The sequence below is a fragment of the Haemaphysalis longicornis genome, unplaced genomic scaffold, assembly GCF_048455015.1.
Source record: "Haemaphysalis longicornis isolate Haplotype H1 unplaced genomic scaffold, Haemaphysalis longicornis Haplotype H1 scaffold_5, whole genome shotgun sequence".
In the NCBI taxonomy this organism is placed as follows: Eukaryota; Metazoa; Arthropoda; class Arachnida; order Ixodida; family Ixodidae; genus Haemaphysalis; species Haemaphysalis longicornis.
In genome coordinates, this window is record NW_027526385.1 from 57,034,902 (window position 1) to 57,052,284 (window position 17,383).

Sequence of the window (17,383 nt, forward strand, 5' to 3'; positions counted from 1 at the left end):
GGCATGTGGGTAACTTTTTATCATAATAATCGGCTTAAAATCGCATACACTAGCTCATGGTGCCAATTAAAGTATAGTTTTGGATACCGCTACGTGAGAAACATTGCCGGCGCCACCCCATTCCTTGCGAAGCCGGTCCTGTGCGGAGCACGAAGAGTCGGAGCTAGGCGTCAGCATCTCATGTAAGCATTCGAATAAAAGGAACAGTCAGCTGCTGATAACCGACAACAGCGAAAATGGAAGACCAAAACAAATTCTAGGCCTTCAGGGCTGTCGGCTTTGGCAGAAGGCATCACGATTCCCGGTAATCATATGTAAGGTAAAACAGTTTTTGCAACCTTGCCGAATGCTCGAACGCGTTTTGTCACATCACTTTACGTTGTCACGGCATGAAAGTTTGCCGACATGTACTATAGACTGCAAAAACTGTAGGTTGAGTTCCAAATAACCCAGTGTGTATATACGTGCGTGCTGATTCTATACCAAGCATCTAACCAGTATGGAAGTTTATTGAGCAAAACGAGTCACGTCTTCGTTAAATTTATAGTAACACATATATGTTTGTTAAGACCTGGAGGGATATTTCGGAACATTTTGCACAGCCATATCTTCCCGATATTCGGATATGCATTATAGGAAAACTGCACTCAAGAGGAGGAGGAGGAGTAAGGGGAGGAGGGGAAAACTTTGTTTAACAATTAAATCGATCTGGTTAGTGGGCCGGGTCCTCAGTCCAGGACAAGAGAGTAAAAGTAATTTTCTTCAAATCATAGAACACCATCTTGAGTAGAATAGGATTTGTTCTTCGCGCCTGGAAGGGTTGAAAAGCAATAAAGAGCTACTTGGAATTCTTCTTCGGTTTCGAGTCTTGTAATATATGCAGGTATACTATTTATTACGTTAGTTAGCGAGTATATCATGCCTTCAACACCGTAATCATGTCATCATTGTTCGAGTTGAGAGTCAGTTCGTTATGCTAACCATATAATTACGATAGAAATTCGGAGCACAAAAGCTGCCTTCGAGTACTGTGGACCACGTTGTTTAGAGCGCGATCGCGGTGGCGTAGCGCAAACCTTCTCATTGTATTTGCATGTGAATAAACAAAGCACGCTGCGGATATGCACCTTCTTGCAGGCAGCCGTAATGAAAGCCAATTTGTGAAGACGGGAATGTATGCCATACAAAATGAAGGAAATATCCACACGACCTTTGTGAGGCTCCCAAACATCCCGAAACCTCCTAATAAGAAGTTGGTGACGGCGCAGGAAAATTAATGCGTTGGGCAGAAAAAAAAAGCAAGAAACATTAATCCGATACAAGACAACAACGAAAGAAACAGAAGAAAGCCGCTTCATTTCCTGCTGTGCGATGAGCGTGTAGAGGCCGCTGCTTGGTACGTAGTATTAGACTGTTGAGTCTTCATAGGAGCATCTCAAAAATACTGCAGGGAAGCCTACGCATTTTCAATACTTATCGAGAAGCTCTTATCGCTGATCCTAGCGAATAAGCAAGAAAGGACGAGTTACACACGATCTTCTGACCGATACTCTGAAGAAAGTTGTTCTCTATCTCTTCGTGTGTTGCAAACGTGTGGGGATACAGCTTCAAATTATTCAGATGCGTCAGAAGCTGGCAAAATAACTGAGTCGCTAGAAATACGCTTTTTAAGGCACTACAGCAACGAAGCGGGCGATTTCTAGCCCAGGCACTGTTGCCCCTCACAAGCGGAGTGTAGCAGACGACAGCGGCGCGAATCCCTAAGCCGACGTCAGAGCCAGGGGGCGCCACTCAAAGATCTCACCGCCAATATACAGTTGGACAGGAAGAAAAGAAGAAAAAGGTCCGAGAGGTTAGTATCCGTTCCCGAATAGTATTTGGAGAGTGTAGAAAATTTCTGAGAGCGTATTTTGATTTGTTTTAGTAGTTCAATTTATGAACTGCTATGCAGCCCATAACTAGTCGCGCCCTATGCTTTCCAGCTGCTGCTGGTGTGACGCAGGTCACAGCAGTCACAGTCGATAACGGGCCACATCATTGGTGACTGGATCCACTTTGCGAATATTGGGCTTACAGGAACCCACAAGGTAAGCAATAAACTAATATTCTCAAAATTTAATAGTGCATTTATATTTAAATGATTTTCATCCTAATCTCTGCCTAATAAAAATACATGAACCATGCAGAAGACACAACACTCCGCTAGCGAGCGACTTTGACGAATAGTCACTAACCTCGGGACTCGGGACTCGCGACTCGGGAGATTCAAGTTGGGAGTCAGGTGACCCAAAATTTTGTGCGCTTGCTTTCTTCTGGTCATATGGTTAGCACGAGTTGCTGCGTAGCTGCTTGTTCAGTTACTCTCCTTTTAGTGCGTGCGTGTGTGCATGTGCGTGTGTGTGCGTGTGTGCGCTCGTTAACTAAACAAATCCTTAGGCGGCGACTACTTTTTCGCGCAAAAACCGCCTACTGCCGCAGCGTACTGAAGTAGGAATTGTTTGCTTTTTCCACACAGACGCAGCCAGCCCCTGGATGGAGCCTCCTCTCCTGCACAGCAGCAGCAATGGAATGTAAATAAAAAAAAATGTTGTAACCATGCAAAAATAAAATAAAATTTTATTTGAAATTTCACTTTTCCTTGTTATTTTGAAAATGCTTTAAAATATATCGTAACCGGCAAACGTGGATAACAGAAACAATGCTCCACGATACACATTCCACACGTTTGGCAAAACGTCACTGTAACGTTCCTGGTCCACATTCTGAAAAGGTTTTGCAACGTTAAAAGATCGTTTCAAGCGTGTTTTCTGCAACGTTAAGTAAATGTAAATCCAACATAATTACTATGTTGTCGAAATGCTTCCTCACAGTTCCAATAATGTTTGACGAAACGTTACTGTAACGTTTTTTAGTTGTTCTTAAAATGTTTTTGTAGGGTGCTTCTGCAACGTTAGGTAAACGTAACTCCAAAAGTATTTATATGTTGTAGAAATGCTTTCTTACTGTTCGCATAACGTTTGGCGAAATGTGATGTAACGTTTTACATTGTTTTTAAACGTTTTTTGAACGTTATTAGCTTGTTCGCTGCAACGTTAGGGAAATGTAACATTAACATTAATAATATGTTGTAAAAATGTTTTGTGGACGTTTAAATAATGTTTGACAAAACATTACTGTAACGTTTTTGATAACATTAGTTAAACATTTCAAAAAAATGACATTAAGAACATTACTCTAACGTTAGCACCAAACAAAAGAAATACGTTCTTCTAATGTTTTGGTGCTACTTGGGTAAGACGTGACCAAATTAGGTATTTGGTTATGCGGAGTGAGACACGTTTCTGGACAAGGGGATTCATGTCGGAGTTGAAAATGATATATATGAAAATGACACACAAAATGCCACATGACTGACGCAAACTCACAACTGCTTAATTTTACCGAAACATTCCCCCTAAATACTCTTGCGCATCCATAGAAACGTATTTTAAATAATACGTAAAATAGCAACTCGATACAGTTGAATAAATGTTTATTCCTCCTCCTGAGTATAACCAATGACTGTCCAAAAATGGTATTTATTTTAGAAAAGGTACGGGAAGGACACGATCACACAGACGCTTGCGGGTGTAAAATACGTGTCCGGTAATGTATGGGCGATAGCGCACGGGTCGTGTGCACTGTAAATGTTTTTGTTTGTTTCTTCTTTCTATAAGGGCACAGTGCAATTTACAAGGGTGTGGAATTTGCACGCGTATGCACAGGTCTTGTCGCTTCTTACCCGTTTCGCGTAATAAACTTTTATCTTTTAAATAATCGCCACGCCACCTTCAAAAAGCACCCTTCGACGTTCCCGAAACGGCAGACGACTGCACTCAACAATAAGACAAGTGCAATGTGTGGAAGCAATGTTTATAACACGTTTCACACTCAAGCGGTGACGACAGCGAAGATGTTTCGTGGAATTAAACCAGCACATTAACCCGCAATGGCCGCTGATTATTGCGTTTCTAGAGGAAACGAGCACAAAGAGGTTACTATGTCATTGCTTACTGCCAAACGAGCACACATATTGGTTGTTTTGTCGTGTGCAGCACGCGTCTTGCGCCGCACGCAACGTGAAAAAGCAGACGACGCGAGAGCGCCATCCACACTAGGAGCGGTTCGTCCCGCCGCCGCCAGGGGCCGACTGTGTTCGCGCTCGGGGTGAATAGAGGTGAGGGGACCGGAGGAATTCCCGGAAAAGGAGCAATTCAGCTCCTCCTCACGGCCCGCCGACCAGCCCGACGAGCGAGTCAACCCCCCGCCGGTTTACGGGTCGAATGGATTCGTCCCGACGACCTTCTTATGCATAAACTGGTTGAGCCGAAGAAAAAAAAAACGTTTTCCTCGACTCAACTCTCCCTCATAGAATGTCCGCGTATTTCTGTTTGGGGTGTATCTGATCTGATGCATGCAAACCAATGACTCGCTCTGCTTGTTTGACATCACAGCATGTCGTCGGCCATGAGCCAGTCAGGTGTCGCTCAAACCGGGCACTATGAAAAAGGCGATGAAACGGACAAAATTCAGGACACAACCCCAGTTTCACAATTCGCTCCGAGTCACAGCAGCGCCCCCCGTGTTTGGCGTGTCAGTCAAAGCGGAAAAGCTTAGCGCTGCATGCTGCAGATGGCACCACCAAGCCGGTAGCCACGCGCCACGCTTTGTCAGCGCGTTGTTGTTGCGCCTGTGGAAACAATTGTTTAGCGTTAGGGAGTTTTTTTAACCGGACTCCGCCAGTGCTCACGCGGGTATCTGCCGGCTTTAAGGGGGCGGGGGGGGGGGGGGGGACCAAAAAAATGGCGGTACCTAATAATGGGTAGCATTCTTTGCCGAGTACCCCCACTGCCAGGACCGTGAAATACCCTGCATTTCCACAAAAATTCAGATATCGCGGAAGTTCCACCTGCAATCGCTATAATGGCGTAAATGGAGATAACTTGAAGCACGGAATTAAAGAAAAAAAAGGTAAAATTTACGGGAAATGGCTAACCGTGTAACGCCCTGCACTTCCACAATATTGCCGATATCACGAAAGTCATATATAGCGCAAATGGCGATAATTGGTCGACAGGATTTAGAAAAAAACAAAAAAACTGGCTGAAAAAAAATCACACTCAAGACAAGCGGCATAAAAATGCTACGCATTACTAGACAATTCCCTGAATTTCTGCAGAATTTCTAAACAGAGTAATTCCTAAGTGATCTCTGGACTGGTGAACGTAAGCACAATGTCGGTCTGCTTTTTATTCTTTTTAATCCCGATTTCAGCTTTTCCGTATTCCCCGATGTCTCCGGAAAAGTCATTTAGAAATGGCTCGTTCGAAACGTGCTGCACCCCCCCCCCCCTCCGCCCAAATCACAATTGAATCACAACTGAAAGCGAAACCTGAAAAAATTATGTGCAGGAAAAGAATTTCGGTAACTTCCCAAAAGGCGTTGCGGAATAACTTCGGCAAGTCTGTCAAGCCGACTATAAGGATATAGTATGTTCATACTTCCGACGCAAAAGACGTATCGTAATTTATGGACGTAAAAAAAAAAAAAAAAAACAGCGCGTCACGCAGTTCGGTTGGCTGAGACGTGAAATGACGTCATGCTTTAAACTTATTACGACAGTTGCGGCAACAGTCTGAAGCCGGCCTGAGGCTGTAAAGCCGACTGTAAAGTCTACTGCACTACTATAGGAAAATGCACTGCTTGGAATGCATTTTTGGAGCCGCCTTATAAGCAGTCTAATACCAAAGTAGAAAGTCCCTGCGCCTTTTATTAAGCGCCTTCATATCACCGCATGGAGAGCTGTATGACGAGTCCCTTCAAAATGACTTTCTCTACTCTACACCAAGGATTTGCTGGGAAGACAATTCTAGGAGCTATATAACAAGTTTGATACAAAACGATGAAGGCTCTAGCGCCTTGTAATCAGTATCCACAAACACCCCCCATGAATCCAAAAGAGTGCTGTACACGAAGCTCAAGTAGGGTCGGCTTCACTACTACCACGAATGGATTGCTAGAAAGACACCTTTGGAGGCGATACAAGTGGCCTTGTCGCAAACTATGGAGACACTACGGCCATTTATTCACAGCATTTCCTGATGCGCAGAAACTGACGCACAATTAATACAGATTCAGAGGCGGCTTTCCTCACCAGTCGACATTCGAAGGCGTACGCATTGAAAAAGAGCACACCGTGTGCATCACGTCTTCGAAAGCAGTGGTATTTATTTATTTATTTATTTATTTATTTATTTATTTATTTATTCATTCATTTATTTAAGAAATATTTACCCCTCCCCCTCTTCCTTTATTCCCAAAGCTGACCGACGTGTCCCTTCGGTAATAAAGTTTTGCTATGTTATGTTTTTTATTCCCCTAAAAAATCCCCTAGAAGCCCTCTCGCAGGAGGGTATTAGATGGGGGGGGGGGTGGAAGCACGGGCGTCACCAGGAGTTTTTGAGGGGGGCAAGCCCGTTAAATTGCAGAGGAGAGGGAGAGGGCTCAGAGGAGGGGGCAAATGCTGGTGTGGCTTGACGGGGGAAAGTGCTCCTTTTGCACGCCCCTGCCGATGCCCATGGGGGGAAGTAACATCTACAATGTGACAACTGAATAGGCTGCGTCTAATCTCACGGCAGCCGTGAGAATTACCCCAGGAAGCATCTTACGGCAGTTTCTATAAAAGCTGACTGGCCTAAAATTCGCTGAATAATATTACGTCCCAATGTAACCTAACGTAACATAAGCTCGCCGAACCTAACGTAACCTAAGCGAACACATCATAACCTGCCCAAATCAAGCCCAAGTGCAACAGTTCTAATCTAACCCAGCCGAACGACACAGAACACAGCCTATATTAAACGGAATCCAACCCATTCTAGAAGCCCTGTGCGTCGATCTGCTGATATTGTTAACACTAGAGCAAAAAGAAGCATTAACAAAATTGCAATTACCGAAAAAGTCCGAAAGCCCCCCCCCCCCAAAAAAAAACACAAACTCGCAATGTCGGACTCGAACCTGAGCCTAGTTTCTCGTTTAAAAGCCAGTACTATACCGCAGCGCTACAGGGGCTTTTTTTATTGCCTTCCTTTGACACACAGACACCCACGACAAAACAACTACAAACACGGCTTTTTAGGGAATATTTATCCCATAGAATCTCTGGGTAGCGTGCTTAGCTAATGAGAGGCGACTGCCGTGATAAATTTCTGACGGTAATTCTCACGGTTGCAGTGATAATAGACACTACCAAATGAATAACCAGTCACGGAAATGCACGAACTGGAAAAACTATGATCATTAAAAATAATATACAAGGCTTAATACAAGGCCTAATATACAAGGCCTAAAGAGGATAAGAAATATACAATCTAGGGTATGAGTCAGCGCAACACAAAAAGGAAAGCAAAGTACTAGGGGATAAGAAACGGCACTTGACGCCTAAAAGAGCAGGCTTAGAGTGTGCAGGCAATTTGCTTTCGAGTTCGGCCTCTGTGCCCAAAAAGCTTCTACGGGTGTGTCCCGCTCTGCTGGCCACGCCAAATCGCTTTACTGGTGACTCGAAGGGAATGGTGGAAATCGATGTCGGTTTAGGACAGCCCATCCAATCTTCTCCTCCCTTCCTCCGCGGCAACCACCAAAGAAATCCCTCCTACTTGAAGCTTCCACTCCTGATAGAAAGAAAAAAAAAAGACGCGGAGCCAGCAAAAGCAGAAAAAGGGGAGGACTTTGAACGATTGGGACACAACTGTGAAGGCTTGGAATAATAGGAAGCCCGTCTTGGGTTTCGCTCACTGTTTGCCACATTGCCGAATGCAGGTAAACTATTCGGAATTGCAACTGCGTACAAGTTAAACGTATCGAGTGGTTCGGGGACAAAATGAGCCAGAGGCAATTCGCACCGAGCGGCAATACGCACCGAGTGACAATTCACACTCAGTGACGATCCCCGCATCTCACTGTTCAATTATTTAATTCATCTCTTCATTCAGGTTAGATATAATACGGCCTTACTATATGCAATGACTCGCAGGAACATTTCAACTTGCATCCTCGGACAATAATATATACGCTGTTTTACTGATTGCCGGCACTACCGAGACTAATGACTTAGTTGCGCTGCAAGATAGTGAGTGGCGCTTTACTAGAGGGCTGTGTAAGATTTCCCCTTTTGTAAGGGTTCTCCCTTGTGAACGCTCGCGTTCACCCGTCCAAGCATTTAAAAAGGCTTGCCTTCCACTCAATGGGAAAGCAGTCGGAAGTGCAGAGCAGTGGTTCGCCATAATGGGCTGTAGCGCCGTTATCCGACCACCCAATGCAATTCAAACTTCCCGCCTTCGCAGTGCTCGCACGCTCCCTGCCTGAAACTGCGCCAGCTGGAGTTCTGTTTTTTTTGTGCTTGCTTTTCCTCCCGCACGTGCCGGCGTTGCACTGCCACTTTTTTTCGCTTACTATCGCAAAAACCAAGCCAACGAGCTTTCCTGACTAAATGAACGCGGGCGCTGCCGGTTAATTGCGTATATTTTGCCTCAAATGTACCTGCAGTTTTCTTTGGGCTAAACAACGGGGAGATGTATGAGAAACGCCAGCGGTTCACGAGTTTCGAAAGTTTATGACTATATAAACCGCTTGGCTTTCGAAGCCTCTGGGTTACTCCGCGACGACAGCCGCTACGACGGAACGACGTGTGGCTCTACTTGGGTCCAGCGAGCGAGCTACGACGACAAGGCGAGCCCCTAAAGTGCTCTGCGCTTAAAACCACCGCGCACCAGCCCCGGACGCCATTCATCGGTGGACATAAGAAATGGCCTGATTGTAGAAGGGGCGTGGCAGTTAGGTTGGACGAGCATATTATAGGCACTATAACGCTACAAAAGCGCAACCGTGGTTCCTCTCAGTGGGCGGTCAGCGAGGCAGTCGCCAGCGAGCAAGGCCCAGCCGCCACCAGCACCCATGGACCCGACAGCAAGCGAACGACTGTTCGTCAAGCCATGCTGTTCGCTGGTCACGCACCCTTGGCCGTTGTTTGTGGTCAAGTACCCCGCTTTTGTGTTATTTTGGCGCTGCCTAAGTAAAGCCCGTGTTTGCATTGTCTCTGCGGGAATTTTTTGACGAGGCTGTTGCCCAAACCCCCCGTAGGCAGGATTACCTTCACTGTTCAGCTCGCATGCTTACACTACCCTGTGTGCACTTCATCAAGGCGGCGCATGCGTATACGGCAAAACGGGCCAGGATGCGCTCAATTTTCTTGTCGGTGTGCAGTCATACGTGCTCAAATAGCCGCGGAGCAGCTCGCTCACTCGGGTTGTGGCCATCCTTGCAGTTCCTGAAGTCTCCGTGCTTGCACCAGAGGCCCTTGCCCCAGCGGTCGTTCGCCACGACCGTCTCGGCCACAGAGCTGCACGATAAGCAAGAAAAACTGAGAGACGCACCTAGCACTGCTTATGCGTTGCATAGATAAATAAATAAGCCACAACCAGATCCTCTGGTCACCCACCTTCACAGAGTGGAATGACACTCAGTTGTTTATTTGGCCCGTCTTTATCTGTTATCTGGTATGCCTGTATTTAAACCCCCCTCTTTTTTCTGCAAAAAACTATCAATTGGCCGTCACCGCTGCGTAGTGTCTCGTGCTTCTTATGGCCGTATTCTGAGTCCTCCACGACATATGTGCAATCCTCTCGGCTGAGCGGATGATACCGCAATGCCTTTACATGCAAAATTGCTTTCAGGATATCCTCGACCGGAGGTTCGATTGGAGGAGGAATTCAGGATAGCAGGGTTGAACCTGCTTGTGCGCTGTTTTCATGATTCAGCGTTACGCGCCAACTGGCCCGCATGAAATCGCTTTTAACCTCCCAGCAGCTGAACTCATTGGTGCATTGGGTAGGACAAGCGAACTGACCATGTGCGCAGAAGTCACGGTCATCAACTAATTGTAATGTAACTAACTGAAAGGAATTACAGACAATCGTTTTGGATAATGCGCACAGCTGATTGAGAAGGAGGAAGAAGCACGTATTCAAATATTTCGGTCATAAAAATGTCGAAAAGATATCTTCTTGAGAAGCAACGTAACCCACGCCAAAAGATCATGTCCAAAGAAATATATTGCCCCGACTGTTCGCACAGAACACTTAAGATACGAGAGATTCCACTCATAAAATTTAAAAAAAAGGATTGAGTAATGTGCTCCTGGAATGTTAGAGCGAGAGCTCTATGGTTCAGGTACCAACCCAGAAAACGCCTCGTAGCGTCCATTTGACCTTCAAGCTCAGCCGAGGTCAGGTCAACGCCTTGAATGGTTGCGTAGTGAAAGCGTCCAATCGCGCGTTCGTTCCATGGGGAGGGTTGCGTAAAGGGGGATGACGGGGAAAGAGTAAGGCCATGTGCCACCAGAAAATGACACAAGGAGGGCCACAAGGAGGGCTGGCTGCACTCAAGGTCACTACGCGTTCACGCCTCCATCGCCGACTGTGCCAGCAGCATCTGTGTTTTGTTTTGTGTTGCAATGGTGCTCAAAAACTTGTGTTAACCGCGTCCAACCATAGCCTTTTTTTTCTTGTGGAAAACCTAGCATGATACTCGAGGGATCTCAATTATTCATATCACTTAAGATGTTTTCGGAAGAAACTTAAGAAGCATATCACTGAAGAATACATCCCACCAGTAACGACAGAAGAAGTAAAGAAGGCTTTGAAAGAAATGCAAGGGGGCAAAGCACCTAGTGAGGATCAGATAACAGAAGACCTCTTGAAGGCTGGCGGACAAATCGTTCTGGAAAAACTGAAAAACCTGTGTACGTAATACCTAATGACCGCGAGTGTACTGGAATCTTCGAAGAACGTGAACATAATCCTATGCCGTAAGAAAGGTGACATGACGGACTTGAAAAATTACAGGCGGATAAGCTTACTGTCAGTAGTCCACAGAAACTTGGAGGCTCAGTGAAAGGGTTCACCTTAAATTGAGCACGACTCAGTCAGAAATGGAACGGGAGATGATAGGTGTAAAGTTAAGGGACAAGAAGAGAGCGGATTGGGTCGGGAACAAACGCATGTTAAGAACATATTTGTAGAAATTAAGAAGAAATGGGCACGGGCAGGGCATGTAATGCGAAGGCAACAGATGACCGGTGGTAATTAAGGGTAACAGAGTGGATCCCTATAGAAGGCAAGCGTGGCAGGGGGCGGCAGAAAGTTAGGGGGACAGATGAGATCAACAAGTTTGCGGGGATGAATTGGTCGCAGTTAGCAGAAGACTGGTATAATTGGAGATTTACGGGAGAGGCCTTTGTCCTGCAGGGGGCGTAGACAGGATGATGACGACGACGACGATGATGACAATGATGATGGCGAAGCCTAAACAAAACTCAATCAAAGTTTACTTAGCGCTGTGGACGATGTTTGTTTAACTGTTTAATTTCTCGTTGTATGGTGAAGCCTGGCCTCCTTAAACTTCACACATTTGCTTGTGTCGATGGGTGTACCATTCCTATTTATCGCGAAAAACGCCTCCCCGTTCTACGTTTCCGCGTTTCGACCACCTCCCTCACCTGTTTGTGTAAAGCCAGGCAAGGAACTGGGTGCTTTGCCAATACGAGTCCGGAGCCTCCCAGTCGCCGTCAGCCCAGATTAGGTCAGGCTCGTACCTCCGCACCAGGTCATGCAATTCTGGGATGATCTTGAACTGCAAAACAAAACGAGAGAAGTAGGGGAATTATTTGGCTTAAATGGACTCCGTAGACTTCCCGATAAGCGCTTTCCCTATTTTCTTCACGTCTGGAAGCACTGCTAAATCTATAGTAGTTATCGCCAGCACTGAGCGGAACTGCGCGATTTGCTCGTCGGAGCGGATCCAACTTCCACTTCTGCTTTTCTTTCGTGGCTTATTTTAAAGTGGCTATCGAATGCGTTCATTGCTGCAACTAAAAAAAAAAACGACTAATCGCCGCTACACTGCTGTATTGACTTTATTCGGGCGCTCGAGGAACACCAAAACCGGGAAAGCAAGAAAAATCTTTTGAGCAAATTTCTCAGTTATCTGATGGGCATGGAGGAAAAATGTGTGGCTGAGTTACTTTGTAACCCCTTATTCTAAGTACTGGTTCTGTTTGTGGACTACGCTATGAAAGTATTAAGGATTTAAAAAAAACGTTGAAAAGAGTGTTGCAGGGTCCATTTAGGAGGTCTCCAGCTCAGTGGCTTTAATACCTATTCGGCATTCAATTTTTGGGCAATACTGGATAATTTTTTCATAAGACTTGGTTTTACGGGGTAAATACTTGATCATACTAAATTTCTGGTGAACCGGATAATTTTTACTTAGATTAGGTAGTATTACTCACTGTATTTCATCTAGTTTAACGGATAATTTTTCACGGCATTGGTACAAAAACCTAACCACCTCCTTGTTTTCGCCTTGAAATAACCGAGCCTTCCGTACGACAATTATACTAAACCACTGGCGCACCGGACATTTTTCCCCTACATTAAGTAGTATTACTCACTGAATTTAATCTAATTTAAGGGAAACTTTATATTCGGCATTTGAGAAAAAACCTAGCGGCCTCCTTGTTCTGCCCTTGAAATCACCGAGCCTTTCGTACGACCGCAAAAACAAACGCGATCGCGATGGCTCTTCCACGGACTGTGGGTTATTTCGACGTCTCATGCCGTTGAAACGAGCGCACTGGAATTTCCTGGAAACGATGAGCGGAAAGCGCGTTGGCGAGAACGATACCAACAGGAGCACACAAGCGAGCGGAATGCGGTTGGATTACTTGGAAGCACGCCAGGCGGATTACATATTTCCGCTCGACAAAGTAAGGCGAAAACAAGCGCGCTAGCTCTTCATGGGCTGCGCCCCTCGCTGAATCACTGAGAATGTTTTTTTCACACAAAGTGTTTCTTGCCGGGTTCCAACAAGATCTAACTGTCTTCATATCCGTCACAGAAGTTACACCGCCCGCAAACTTACACCGCCCGCAATTCGAGCCACGAACTCTTTCGCCGCAACGGGAGGTACGGAACGCGTTCCCGACTGCGCTATGAACAGACGCGTGAATAGGACTACAAACGCGCCTTATAGCCTTCATTTCAGATGGTGCTGCCATCTAGGAGAGGGTAGTGCATCATGTCGTTAATTAGCGCCGACAGTTGGCGCCTCGATGCCAGCGCCTACGTGTACGGGGGACGCGCAGCGTAACCTGCGGAGAACCGACTTGCGGATGTCGCGCTCGTGACACCGTTAGCTGCTCCTTTCGTTGCAGCTGACCGTGTGTTCACCAAACGGTTCGCTGACAACCCATTTGGTTTCGTTTGCACGGACGCTTTGCGAGCGCCTCTGGTTTCTGTCGGATTTACGCAATGCTCCTACGCGTGCAATCCAGTGTCTAACTTTGATGCGTCTAACAGTACCATACCGACGAAATATAAATAGCGACGTGCAAGTTCATATCGATGCACAATGAACATTCAACAGCTCCTGTGAAGGCATATTTCACTTTCGCGTTTTACCGGTTCCTATGGAAGAGGGAACAACCACATTTTTTGTCTTGTACCGCCGCTCTTCCTTTGTTGTTCTCGGGGGATACGAAGCGATGTTTACGGCCTTTGAGCGAAGGCCGATAAGGCCTGAAAAGATGTTGCCTTGCCTGTGCACGAGCGCGCCTGTGGAGTTTATAATGAACGTTATTTCGTAATTTTCCCTAGAAGGGCACCAAACGATTGTGATATTGTGGAAATTCGAAATTTTTAAATGCAATTGAGATTGAACTGTTTGTTTAAATTCGCTAAATGCGCGAAAATGTTTGAGTGTGTGGTATTTCGCCTACTGTATGCTTGATACGAAACCAAGAAAGTCGTTGTATAAATGAGACCAGCATGCGTTTTTTCTTAATGAAATTGCTGCTTTGTTTTTCAGAGCGCGGGAACTCTACCTGGGACCTGCCGCGCAACGCTGAGGCCACAATGTGAGTTTTTCGGGCAAGTGTTCATGTTTTTAGCGGATTTAGACCGTGATTTTTGGCGATTACTTTAATGCGTATAATGTTTAGCGAGACGCGAGAGATTCTGCGATTTCCCGTTGGAAAAATGCCGTCGTCAAATTGGGAAAATGAGTCGGTCATCTTGGCCTTATAACAGAACGCTTTTTATAGGTGCATCGTCAAATTGTGCAGACCTGCTGAAAACAATAAAATAGACCTTCATGCAAGATTGCCTAAACGAAAACTCCCTCAAAGCAGAACACATTCGACACCCTTAAAAAAAAAAACAAGAGAACATCTAAGCACCATTTGCTTATTTAAGAGCCTAAAAATCATACTTCTGTGTTATAATGATGCTTGGTGACGCTTAGTGATGTTGGATGAACTGGTAAGGTTTAAATGTGTCAAATTGCGGACGTATGCTGCGTTATTGAGTTTACACTGAAATAGAGGCGTCAAGGATTGGATTAAATATCCGCGAGAAGATGGCTTCGAATAGAGCCACATTAAAAATGGTACTCATTGGCAAAATGAGCATTCGCAATTGGCGCCTTTCAGTTCAAAATACCTCACATTTATTTGGCCAACGTCGATTTATTAGTACCTGTTATCCCTGTTTTATTTGTTCTTGCCGTAGTGACGGCACTGGTAACGCGGAAATACGACGGATGGGAAAAAAACTGGGTCACGTCCCAATCGGGTTGTGTCCTCTTTTTTTTAACTTTTTTTTTTCAGTTGTCCGACGTTTTCCACACTGCAAATGACTCAAAATTGATTTTGTTTCAAAGCCAGCCAGGGTAAGCCAGGAACCCTTTGTTTTGTTGTGGGGGGCATCATTCGACCGGAGTCTAAACCAACCGAAGCTGAGTGAGAAAATAAACGTGAAAGAGAAATCATACTGCGGCGATGTGGATTACTTCCGGAAACACGATCGGAAAATCTGCTCTTCGTCGACCTGTGTCGAATGCGTTAGCAAAATGCAGGTGTGTTATGAGGGAGCTCTTCTTTTACGGCGAAGCTCTATGTAACGAAGTTTCGGCGTAGTTTTCCGGTCCGACAAAAAAAGAAAATCACTCGCTTTTTTTTTTTTGAGGGAGAAGGCACCAATAAATAGCCTTGGCTCTCTCAATTTTTTTTACTGCAGAGAGCTTCGGGCGTTCGTATCATGTCTCAAACGGCCTGTGATTTTGATGCCGACCACGTGGGTATATTCTTCACGGAAGGAGCTCGGGACTTGGGCTCAGCACGAGACATTCCCCGAACGCGTCGATAAAGCATTTCATTCTCTGGTATTACTTAACAAGCATGGTGAAGTGGTCTGAGTGCGGAACGTACGCTGCAGCTAGCGTTCCGTTTATTCTTGTTCTGCGTCTGCAACATCTGCTTGTGCGGTAAAGCCAACTTTATTGCGAATGAACATTCACGATAGAGGCGAGCAGAAAACGGCTGTAACTCTTGTTTTATTAAGATTTACCCCGAAACAATTATCTTGCATTCGGCAGCTGAGACAAATATATCATATGGCGAATTTCGTTCCTTTTCACGGGTAGTTTCAAAAGTTGTTAAACAGCCGTCTGCTATCAATGCTTGGGCTTGTGGTGTAGGGAAACGGACAGTCCAATGTTTGTCTGCTAGAATAGCTAGCCTATGGCTGTAGCCCTTCCAAGTTTCGCTCAGCAATCACAAAACCATGGCCACTACCATTACAAAATGATAAGTAAATTGCTGTACATTGTCCAACCATGTCTGGGATGTGTACTTTATACAGCTTCAGTAGTAGTCATCCACCTTGGCCGAGTGGAATGGCTGCTAATGTTTTTGCCAAATTTTTACTCGCGTAATGAAGATCCGACGATGAATCTGCATCGACTCCATGATCGCTAATTAATTGTTACTGAAATAACCATGGCGTGCATTCGTTTTAATATTTTTCCCAATGCTTCGAAACGTTGCCCTGGTACGTGCTACGGTTCAGTCAATAAACAAGCGCCCAAAGAATTAGGCATTACTCAATATTGTCACGAAGACAAGGACGATGCAGTTGTGTTGAATGAGAAACACGTTTATTGGAGCGAACTTGTGCTCCCCTAACAACTCAAAAGAATACAGAGGCGGCGAAGCAGCGGTCAACAAAGTGACTTGCACAGGCGAGTGTCGTCGAATCGAATGCCCCGGCGTCTGCTCTGCAGGCTTTTTATCTTTCGGCGCGCGTGGTTCTGGAACCATCGATTCGCATCGAGAACATTGTAGATGCAAGAAGATTATTCCGGGCTGTTCACGTAAATCGGAATGCTCTCCCTATCACAACAGATAACACATGCGGCACAGAAAGAAGGAATGGAACACGCGCTTCCCTTGGCACGGAGATAACACAGACCGGCGCAGCCGGGCGGTAAAAGCAAAACACAAATAAACAAACCCAATGTATGGTTCGCGGCATTACCCCCCCTCTAAGAGTGCATCGACCCGATGCTAACATAAGCGACAGTCCGAAAATAAAAATAAAAGTTCGTCATCGTCCGTAGAAAGGTTTTAAGCGAACCACGTGGACGACTTCGGGCCGCGTACGTCGTCGTGATGTGCCGGAGTCACCATCGGGGATCACTTCGTAGATAAGTTGGCCAACACGTCGTAGAATCTTGTAGGGTCCGAAATACCGTCGCAGGAGCTTCTCACTGAGTCCGCGTCGTCGGATGGGAGTCCAAACCCACACACGGTCCCCTGGGCGGTACTCGGCGTCTCGGCGTCGGAGGTTGTAGCGGCCGGCATCCACCAGCTGCTGGTCCCTTATACGAACTCGAGCGAGCTGGCGGGCCTCCTCCGCACGTTGAAGGTATCCTTGGACGTCGGCGTTGAGGTCGTCGTCTTCTAGATGCGGAAGCATGGCGTCGAGCATCGTAGTCGGTCGTCTTCCGTAGACAAGCTCGAACGGTGTCATCTGCGTAGTTTCCTGCGTCGCTGTATTGTACGCAAACGTGACATACGGGAGGACTTCGTCCCAAGTCTTATGTTCAACGTCGACGTACATGGACAGCATATCCGCAATCGTCTTGTTCAGACGTTCCGTTAGTCCGTTCGTTTGGGGGTGGTACGCCGTCGTTCTTCGGTGATCCGTGTTGCTGTAGCGTAAGATTCCTTGCATCAGCTCCGCGGTAAAGGCCGTTCCGCGGTCCGTGATTAAGACTTCCGGGGCTCCATGTCGCAGCACAACTTGGTTTATAAAGAACTTGGCGACTTCCTGTGCAGTCCCCCGCGGAAGAGCGGCGGTCTCTGCATAGCGCGTCATGTAGTCTGTCGCTACGACAATCCACTTGTTCTGCGATCGTGACGTCGGGAACGGGCCTAGGAGGTCCATTC

The 17,383-nt window shown here is 46.1% G+C and overlaps 1 protein-coding gene across 1 annotated transcript in view; it reads right to left on the reverse strand.

Moving 5' to 3' along the window:
- Positions 1-17,383, reverse strand: part of LOC144138258 (alpha-L-fucosidase-like) — a 66,469-nt gene that overhangs the window by 17,768 nt on the left and 31,318 nt on the right. The window contains exons 5-6 of the mRNA XM_077670444.1: positions 11,594-11,727; positions 9,339-9,436 (exon numbers count right to left, since the gene is read on the reverse strand). Of these exons, the coding sequence (XP_077526570.1) occupies positions 9,339-9,436; positions 11,594-11,727 (232 nt within the window). The remainder of the gene's footprint in view (positions 1-9,338; positions 9,437-11,593; positions 11,728-17,383) is intronic.